Source organism: Andrographis paniculata, unplaced genomic scaffold (genome assembly GCF_009805555.1).
Source record: "Andrographis paniculata isolate CXL003 unplaced genomic scaffold, ASM980555v1 Contig60END, whole genome shotgun sequence".
Lineage (NCBI taxonomy): Eukaryota > Viridiplantae > Streptophyta > Magnoliopsida > Lamiales > Acanthaceae > Andrographis > Andrographis paniculata.
Window position 1 is genome coordinate 484267 of NW_026137596.1, and position 9624 is coordinate 493890.

At 36.6% G+C, this 9624-nt stretch overlaps 2 protein-coding genes across 7 annotated transcripts; one reads left to right on the forward strand and one right to left on the reverse strand.

The window, feature by feature from the left end:
• The first annotated feature begins 103 nt into the window (after window positions 1-103).
• On the forward strand, window positions 104-6163 carry LOC127259511 (peptidyl-prolyl cis-trans isomerase FKBP53). Of its 6 annotated transcripts, XM_051286882.1 has the most exons (13): window positions 140-257; window positions 350-420; window positions 594-841; window positions 989-1107; window positions 1403-1763; window positions 1881-2090; window positions 2436-2658; window positions 2770-2854; window positions 2933-2974; window positions 3073-3121; window positions 3237-3300; window positions 4229-4524; window positions 5915-6163. In XM_051286882.1, the coding sequence occupies exons 1-12, from the start codon at window positions 245-247 to the stop codon at window positions 4505-4507; spliced, it is 1764 nt and encodes a 587-aa protein (XP_051142839.1). In that variant the 5' UTR covers window positions 140-244; the 3' UTR covers window positions 4508-4524; window positions 5915-6163. The 6 variants fall into 6 exon arrangements, with proteins under 6 accessions (XP_051142842.1, XP_051142839.1, XP_051142838.1 ...); XM_051286881.1 differs by lacking the exon at window positions 5915-6163 and having other exon boundaries at window positions 4229-4847; XM_051286884.1 differs by lacking the exon at window positions 5915-6163 and having other exon boundaries at window positions 1415-1763; window positions 4229-4847.
• LOC127259512 (AT-hook motif nuclear-localized protein 6) lies at window positions 5630-9464 on the reverse strand. Its single transcript, XM_051286887.1, has 5 exons — window positions 8658-9464; window positions 7446-7513; window positions 6969-7100; window positions 6673-6834; window positions 5630-6377 (listed from the first exon to the last, which is right to left on the reverse strand). Exons 1-5 carry the CDS (start codon window positions 9004-9006, stop codon window positions 6084-6086), a joined length of 1005 nt encoding a protein of 334 aa, XP_051142844.1. The 5' UTR covers window positions 9007-9464; the 3' UTR covers window positions 5630-6083.
• Between the last annotated feature and the right edge of the window lie 160 nt (window positions 9465-9624).

The window sequence follows — 9624 nt, forward strand, 5'->3', positions numbered from 1 at the left end:
TTAATATAATATTAATATTTTTAAATAAACAATTCTTACTTAGTTTGCGGCTAATTAGGTCACAAGTCAGAGAAAAAAAAAAGAAAATTATTACCCTCCAGCCGCATTGGAAAATGGCAGAAAGCGACGTCGTATGTTAAATGGCACCTCATTTGAGCGGCTTTAAAGGTTTTATGCTGTCGCTGGAACGCAGCGTTTTGTGCTGCTCTAGGGTTTTAGACGCTGCAGCTGCTGAATTGCTACAATGGCTTTCTGGGGTAAGCTTGATTCTGTCAACGATTAAGTTCTTGCTAGAGACTGATTATCGATATTTTTGTTCAGTAATATTTTCGTTTCTTTGGAAATCCAGGCGTTGAAGTTAAGCCTGGTAAACCATACATCCATCGCTCCGATGAAAGGGGACGGCTTCATTTGTCTCAGGTAATAGGACAAATGAAACATCATTTCCTAAAATCATTAGGCTGATTTGTTATACATTAGTTGGGTGATAATCGATTCTTCAAGTAATTGTTTGCAACTAAAATGAATTTGCACAACATTTTTGTGTTTTTGGTTTGAGGTTGAGATTGTAATTTATGTTTGATTGCTTTTAGGCAACATTAAGCTCCTGTTCATCCGGTAATAGGACGGTTCTGCAGTGTATAGTCGGGGATAAAAATCCTATTAATCTGTGCTCATTGTTCCCAAAGAAGCTAGAGAATTGTGCGCTGAACCTTGAGTTCGAGGAGGATGATGAAGTTACCTTCTTGATATCAGGCTCTGACCGTGTGCACCTTTCTGGCTTTTTCTATGGTGTTAATGAAGATCAGGATACTTCGGAGGATGATTATGACTATGGATCGTATCCTTGATTAATTTATTATCAGTGTCTGCATGCTCATTTTATGAAAGTATTTTGTGTTTTCTCATTGCAGTAGATAATGTCAGTTTGGATAGTTTTCCTCTTAATTTTTAGATTGTGATTTGTTTCTGTAACTCATGTTTTAAGCGATAGTTATGAGGAGGGTATCGTTGGAACTGATTCTGAAGATGAGGAGGACTACATGGAGTATGATTCCAAGGAATATGAGAGTGATGATTACACTGAACCTGCTCCCAACAGCGGAGGTATTGTTGTTTTTGTATGATCATGTCAAGATATTTTTTTATTTTTTTATCATTTCTGATTTCATTTGCTGTGTGTGCATGCAAACATATCCATATATCTATAAATACACATACACATATGTATTGAACTTGTATATGGAATCATTTTGTTCTTGTGTAGTTTATGCTTTACGATGTTACGATGATATCTGCAATTTTTTTGATATATTTGATCAGTTTACTGCTGTTTGATGAAGGCTTCTTGTGACCTTGGATTGCTAAGTTATTAAACATAACTTCTGACCTGATACTGTAGTGAGAATTGTAGAAATAATTGATGATGGAAGACCTTCCAATGAGAATGATGTTTCTAAACAAGTGGAAAGGCAGAAACCTCAGTTGACTATGCCTGATGACAACGAGACTGCCAATTGCCAGATTGTTCTCAAGGCTAAAACTAATGATTCCATATTGGAGAGTGAAGATGAAGACGGATTTCCCATATCTGTACATGGAGAAAAGTCTGGTAACTCAAAATCTGAAGCAAGAACAGAGGAGATTAAACATCAGGAAGGGGATGTAGGAACCCACAAAAACAATGAAAAAGGTGATGTTGGTGGTCAGAAAAAATTGAAAGAGAAGATCAAAGCTAATGACCAAGATGGGGAAGCTGCAAGGTACTCAAATTCCAAATAGTTAGATATTCTTGAATTTAATGTTTCTAAAATTTAAGGATTGAAGAAAGTGCCTTGGTATTTGTTGCTTTAAATTTATACATACTTGTTTCATCTCAGGGAAAATAGTGAACCCCATGACAGTTCAGTTCAACCTGATGCTACAACTACAATTCCTGCAAATGAAGGTAAACAAAAGAAGAAGAACAAAAAGAGAAAGGCTGCAGAGAATATTGAAGGTGCCCAGGAAAATGCAATGCCAAATTCCAAAGTTACGGAAGAGTCTCCAGTAGCTGCAAATGGGAATGATCCAGATCCCTCTTCTGCAAAGTGAGTTTTGCTTTGTTATTATTAAAGGTTAATTAAAAATGTTCCATAGTAATTATATATATTGAGTTATTTCTTTGAAGTATAGCTGCTGCATATTACGAAAGTTCTAGTTTGTAGCATGAAATCAGGCAATATTGACCCAAGCAACCTTTTTCCAATCTCCTCCACTTCTCTCATTCCTGCCAAACATCCTCGATCCATTTGGGCTCCTTACCCTGCATACAATGCTATTTGTTAATGTGCTTTCTGTTCTGTTAGGATTTAATTCTATTTTATATCCAAACCTTAATTCTGATGAATATATTGCATTACACACTGATAGTATCTCTATGGTAATCATGACAGTAAAAAGGAAAAGAAGAAAAAGAAAAAACAGAACAAAGAGCAGGAAAGTGTGCCAACTCCTAATGCAGAGGGAAATTTAACTGATAAAAAGGCTCCTGTGTCGAAGAAACAGAAGAAAGAAGAGGCTAAATCATTTCAAGTGAGAACATTTCCGAATGGTTTGGTGATAGAGGAGTTGGTGATGGGAAAACCAGATGGAAAAAGAGCTTCACCAGGAAAAAAGGTGAATACTCTTCCTATTTACTTACATGTGCGTGGTTTTTCACCGTACACAAGTTGATCCATAAATTGCTCTTATTGCAAAAAAATTATAATCCAATTCTATTGCCTGCAGGTCAGCGTGCATTACATTGGAAAGCTAAAGAATAACAAAATATTTGACTCAAACATTGGAAGAACACCCTTCACGTTCCGTTTAGGTATTCCGTTATTCTCTAAGTAAATGTTGAACAGTCAAGACGATATTTGTTTTATAATTCTGATATTCCCTGTGGCAGGTGTTGGCCAAGTCATCAAGGGATGGGATGTCGGTGTTAACGGTAACCATACCCGACATGAACTTCCACACACTTGTACAGAATTCTTTTCCCGGTTTCCTAATGTTTTATCCTGCTCCACTAACTCATTCTGAATGCAGGCATGCGTATTGGGGATAAACGAAGGCTAACAATCCCTCCGGCTATGGGGTATTGTAAATTTCCCTTTCTGTTCTCTAATATGCATCCCTAAGTAATCGTGCCAACCATAGATTATCATATAACCTCTAAACACAGTTCATGACATATCTTATTCCAAATGCAGTTATGGTTCCAGCAAAGCTGGGAAAATACCTCCAAACTCATGGCTGATCTTCGATGTCGAGCTGGTAGATGTTAATTGAACACTAAAAGTAACGGGGCTATTTTTGTTAAATTTAGAGCATTGGACAGGTGCTACAGTAAATCTAGAACACTTTTTGGCAATCAAAGTATGTTTGTTGCTGAAGTTTTGGTACATCCCATTAGTGTAAGAATTTTGAAAACACTTGCATTGAATGCTCAAAATAGACCAATCTTTCAAATGTACTCTTCCTTTTTCGATTTCAGATTTTCAAATGATGAAATGGTTGGATATATTGCCTCTCTTACACTTATAGTTTTGCTAGTCTGAGAATTTACTCTTTTGTCCCTTCCTTTACTAGAATAGGACATTCAATTCAACCTAGCCTTGAAGCAATCAATCTGGTGGCTAATTTTCAATCTCTTTATCAATGGAGACTTGGTATGAAAGTGTTATCATGCCATGAAAACTTATCACTATTCTCTACTGGATTGATAAACTTTTCACATTTTTGTTGAGATCACAGCTCTGAATCTTTAGTAGAATATTTGTGAAGTGGCCATGTGGGCTCTTGGGTTTACACCAGAAACTTTGATTAAGTTTGTCAAGAATGAGAAAACTAATCATCATGATTAAGATTAACTAATCCCACTTTGGAATAAAGTATAGTGACATAAAAGCAGCTTCTTCTTCTTCCTCACTACCTTTTGCCATCCAAAGCAAAAGCCCTTATAAGTGCTTAATCCATTCCCATTTTGTGCTTAACAAAACATCACAATACAACCTTCTCTTAGACCTCAATCATCAACTTCTTCATTTTCCATCTCCCACTTTGATCATTTTTTGGCAAGAAAGTACATTCAAAGATGTTGGATTCAACAATGGAGTTAATCAGCCTGGCGGCTTCAAATTCCCTGGCTGTTTTCTGTGTCTGCAATCTGATCATTGCCTTTCTACTTGTTGGCACCTCAAAGCGACAATTTTATCAAGACAAAAAGCCCAATGCCATTCCCACCATTACCAGTCCCAAAATTGTCGAGAAAGATACAAGGGACTCTTCCGGCGAGGAGGCGAAAGTTACAATCCAAGACAAGGAAGAAAACTTGCCAAGTGGGAGCATGCACATGGCTGATAATGTGGAAGAATTCCCAAATCAAGAAGATGAGCAGGATGACGACGAGCTAAGAAAAAGAGTCGAAGAATTCATTGAGAAAATCAACAGCGGTTGGAAGGCAGAAAAGCTTGTAACATGAGTCTTGCCAATACTGCTGTAATTTTTCGGGTTTCTTGATTTCCCCTTTCAGCATTCAAATGTGAGTCTTGTGCAATTCTTCAGGCCAAGATAAGCTAAAACTTAGCGGTGTTCAAGAGTTTGGATGGCTGTGGATGAAAATAGTGTTCCTCCAAGAAATAACTGCATCTCATTCGTGAAAAAAGTTTTAATCTCAATGAATGCAGAGATGCTTATCCATGGAAGTCTTTGATTTTCTTGAATCCGTTCACATGGAATGAGGATAAAGTAGGATAAAAAGTGATGGCAAAAGGGCATTGTTTGATGTTTTATGCACATTTTAACATGTTTTCATTTATATATCCCGGCCAGCTTTTCTTGCATGCTATTAATATAATCATGGATGCTGCCTGACTGATTTGCTCAAATTTTTTACTTTTCTTTTAACAAGTTCTTCCCCTATTTTATTGTTATATAATTCCTAAACTCTCCATATAAAATATATTATTCACTTTTATATAATATCATATCAAGTCACCATACAAACAGAAACAAAAACACAAATCAAACTACCCTTAGGTTTTATTTAATTGTATCTTTAATATATATATATATATATTTCTAATATGCAATTTATCTACAATGAAGAATTAATTCAATTTTTATGTTTCATTTGATTAAATGTAATGTTTTATAAGAACATTCTTCTTATTATTTTTTAAAAATTAGTTGTACAACAAAAAAAACTGTCACCAAAACATGCAGGCACCTTTCATGTTGCAGACAAAGAGAGGAGATACCTCTCATCAAATTTGAATATTCTCTCTAACCACAGTTTGATTTTATGTCCAAGATTTGTTTATTTAATTTGTTTTTATACGAAGACAGAATCCTCTGACTGATGTTTGTTTGTTGGCAATATTAGTCTGTAACTAAAAATTGAGTGGTGGCTGTCATTTGTAATGGTGGGTCTGATTCTGATTGTGTAAGGATTGCATTTGTCATCTACTTGTGTAAAAATATCTTGAAAAAGATTGACCAAATCTCAAAACAACAAAGTCATTTGGTAGAGAAACATATCCCAAAAGACTTCTTCAACAAATCCTACAAACTTCAATCCATCCACAAAATGGACTCATAAACACAGCCTACAAACATGGTGACTTCAATTTCATACAAATAAATATAACTATAGGCATGAACTTAGGTGAAGCTTCTAATATCATGGCTTTAAAGGGAAGTCTACGGGACCACGAAGAAAAATGTACTTACCGCGAATATGCCAAGGAAAATTCAAGTCTTTAAACTATGACTAGAAATGTCGCATCGAGTTTCAAACATCAGCAAGTTACACATAATTGAGAAATGGAATAAGAGTGACAGATCCAGGAATTCTAACAACAAATCCTAATCTAAAATACCTGAGCAGGAAATTAGTAAACTGGATGGAACGGACAAGTCATGCGCCGCTTCATCAAGGTGGGATAGCATCCGGCGACTTGAAGCAGGGGGCAGGTCAGAAGTGAGGCTACAACTTCTACAACAGGAAAAGGGAAAAATAACACAGCTAAAATACAAACACGAGAAGCTTAATGAATTCAGCAAGTTAATCCGCGGCCCTGGTCTCTAGGATCCTCATCCGGCAACAAAATGTTATTTTCAACATCTGCTATTTTGGGGCCAAGTGTGGTGTTTACAGAAGCCAAGTTGTCTTCGTGAAAAGTAGCGGGTGTGGTCAAGTTTGGCTTTGGTGTACTGGAGGTTGGTTCGTATCTTTCTTCAGAAAGAGGGTTTGAGGGGATGGGAGCAAATGTTATTGTGTGCTCGTATTTTGGTTTCTTAGGCTTTGGCTCCGGCTGTTGTTGACTGGTAACAAAGCTTCCAATCACAACCTGTTAAATTTGAAAGATTCAGACAGTGTGTAAGCCTCCCAAATGAAAGGTTTTCGATTAAAAGGACTCAATGAGTACAGAGAGGTCTACAGAGTTAGAATACAGAGGCAGAAGATAGATTCATCTTGAATGCAAATCAATTTTTTTACCTAAATAGTTAACAATCAAAGTTCCTAAGATACCATGAATCCATGATCATCAATCACTAAGGCAACAACGACAAATTTGAATAGGACATCACTTGAGGTGTGTGTGGGGCGTAGTTTTTGTTTTCATTAGAGAAACACAAACTAACCTGAACAGGGCCAGCTGCAACTAGCATGCCAGCTAGTCCTCCCCCCAAGACACGTCCATCAGGGCCAGCCAGCGAGACACTCATCCCACCAGACCTGCTTTTTGTCTGTCCATTATCACTTGGCATGAATGATCCAGTGAGAGAGAGGATTTCAAAACGACCCTGTAGGAACCACACAAACACAAATTTAATTCTACACCAAGTGTTTTAAAGATGAAAATTTCTTCATTAAAGCAAAAAAAAAAAAAACAACTACTGTATATCAACCAATACAGTATGGATGATACAGCACCCACCTCGTAGGTTAAAGTACCACCAGAAGAATTTGGTTGACGCAATGTCACATTTGAGATAGTTCCATTTGCAGCTAAAATGCAAATGGCTCTAGACCCTTGTTGAGAAAAGGATATTATCTTCATCATGATATCCTGGCAGAAAAAGGCCAAAACAAAATTAGGAACGTTAGAAGGACCACAAATCAAAAGCTATTATATAGGGAAAGAAAACCGTAGCCACAACTTTTAAACAGATTTCATGAAGCAAAATCCTCTGTTTCAATCTAATTAACAACTTCTATAAACCTGAATGACAAAACCAAGTGCAGGTTTAACAGAGTTTCATCAAAGTAGCAGCATGAATATAAATTGAATACAGTTTTTTTATTATTATTAAAAAGATAATGTCAATAGCAATTGAGATAAGTGGAATTTGACCATAAATTATTAATATGAAAAAGAAATAACAGAAAAGTTACGTCATCATAGAAGAAATACCTCTCCGGAATTAATAGTTATCATATGGGGTGTAAAATTTCCACCAGTAGGGTATGCCGACATTTGTCCTGCAACATTATAAAACATCAAGATACTAGCCAGGGTAATTTTCAAGAGATTGACACAATGGCCTTGTCAACACTAGCACAGCAGGAATTCCCATCACATAAACTTTCCGGTAGAAATTACAGCGATATAGTCAACTGAAACAACCACAGAATACCAATTATAATAATCCGAGACCCTATAAAGCATACTTCAACCACTCAAACTCAATAATTAGTTTAAACATGAATACCAATTAGCAGAAAAAAAAAATGTATATAAACATGTATGAAATTAAACTTATTGTAAACTGATTACACATAGAGTTTACATTTTCCCATAGCTTTCTATTTCATTGTCTCAATAATGACTGCCAGTTTCAACATGGTGAAGGTAGGTCCCCCAAATATAATTCAATTCCATTGACCTTCCAAACTTACCATTCAAGTAGGACACACTGTACATCATGAATTCAAGAATGAACCAGGACAAATAATCTCTGGAAAACAGATCACAGTTCATACCAAAGTCATTAATGAATTGGGGCAATAAGAAAAAAACCAGTGGCATCACAATTCATTCAATTTATCCCATGCTGCTCTATCATTATTCATTATCTCGGACTCCCACATTTCATCAGATTCACAAAGGAAAAGAGCATTATAGCGTGAAGATAATGAATGCTCAAAAGATGCTGAAATATCTTCATAGTCAATTCAGCAGGACAAGTGTCAATCGTATCCTGTTTCTTCCAACCTTCTGTCAGATCCACATATGTTACATCATCAGCCAATAATTATACACTTTAGATTCTTAATTCTTTCTTTCCCGTCCATGAATACCACGAATATTCAGTACAAGACAGATATTATGTCCTGTCACATCACCTAAAAGGACAGCACCAATTGGCAGAGGATTTTCTGCCACTAACCTCATTTGCTCAGAGAATCAAACTACAACAGAAGTAAAATATCAAATTGGATATTCGAAACTATGTTGTTATATTAGGTTGACCCAGATCACGAAGCAAACATAAAAAAGCAATCCATAAATAAACCCCCCGAAAAAAAATCAGATCTAGTTTCTATATCTTAGCAGCTAAAAATTCAATGCCTAGCCATACTTCAAGTTCAAAAAATTGAAAAATCGATCGGTATTATACCATACCTGCACTCCCGAAATCCAATTTATGCTTCTTCTTTGAAGAATCAGCAGACCGAGCGGCGCCTTGCTTCCATGAATAATCACCTGTGAACGGAATCGACGCCGATATAGGCATAGGCGACAATGCCACAATAGCCCCATCCGTCGCGTACTTCCTCGGCCGTCCTCTCTTTTTCTTCATCTCCGAAGTACGCACATCGCCACTTGTCTGAGCCGCAGGTGTCACCGGAGGAGCAGTTGATCCGCCGAACTGGCTGGAATTCTCAACCCTTGGCTCCACCCTGAAGCTCGGAGGAGCTTCTTCGCCTTTAACTGTGATTCCGGCGCCGTTTATGCCTTCCTTTTCCTCCATTCATACACTAACCCAAACAGATGTCTGTAAAATACCTAAAACCCTCCCCAGATTCTTAAACCCTAACTAATGAGCTCAAATCTATTCACGCTCAAGCTTCGAAAAACTTAAATACGCACAACAACTCTCAACTATAATTTCTAATTTCACAACAGCATAGATTCCAGAGCAATCCAGACAAGCCAGCTCAAACTTGCTACGGAAACTTCGTAAATCTAGAAATCAGAGCAGGCTTTGAGTTCGGGAAGGTCATCAAAGTACAAACAAAGTACATCTACAAGAATCTCTCTGCCATGATTTCTCCAACACCGCCAAGTTTCAATTTCTGCAACTTACTGCGCGGAAACAGAAACTGCGGAAATTGATTTTGCAAAAATTCAAAAAAAAATGGCAGATGTGAAAAAATAAATAACAATAATAATTTTGAGGGGTTGTAAAATTAGGGTTTTGCAATGAGGAAAAATAAATAAATAACAGTAGAGGCAGGGGGAAATTAAGACGAATAAATATAAATTAATTATTTAATTAAATATTGAGAAATTAATTAGGTAGCTAGCAAATTTTAAATTGCAAAATTCAAAAGAGTTATTAATTATGGTTGAGAAAATGGTTTCAGGT

Excerpts from the sequence above, each read along its gene's own strand:
- LOC127259511 (XM_051286882.1), top strand. Across the intron at positions 1,764-1,880 it reads CAAGATGGGGAAGCTGCAAG|GGAAAATAGTGAACCCCATG; the intron begins GTACTCAAATTC and ends GTTTCATCTCAG. Across the intron at positions 2,975-3,072 it reads ATGGGATGTCGGTGTTAACG|GCATGCGTATTGGGGATAAA; the intron begins GTAACCATACCC and ends TTCTGAATGCAG.
- LOC127259512 (XM_051286887.1), bottom strand. The coding sequence starts at position 9,006 with ATGGAGGAAAAGGAAGGCATAAACGGCGCCGGAATCACAGTTAAAGGC. Across the intron at positions 7,101-7,445 it reads TAACTATTAATTCCGGAGAG|GATATCATGATGAAGATAAT; the intron begins GTATTTCTTCTA and ends TTTTTCTGCCAG. Across the intron at positions 6,835-6,968 it reads GTGGTACTTTAACCTACGAG|GGTCGTTTTGAAATCCTCTC; the intron begins GTGGGTGCTGTA and ends TGGTTCCTACAG.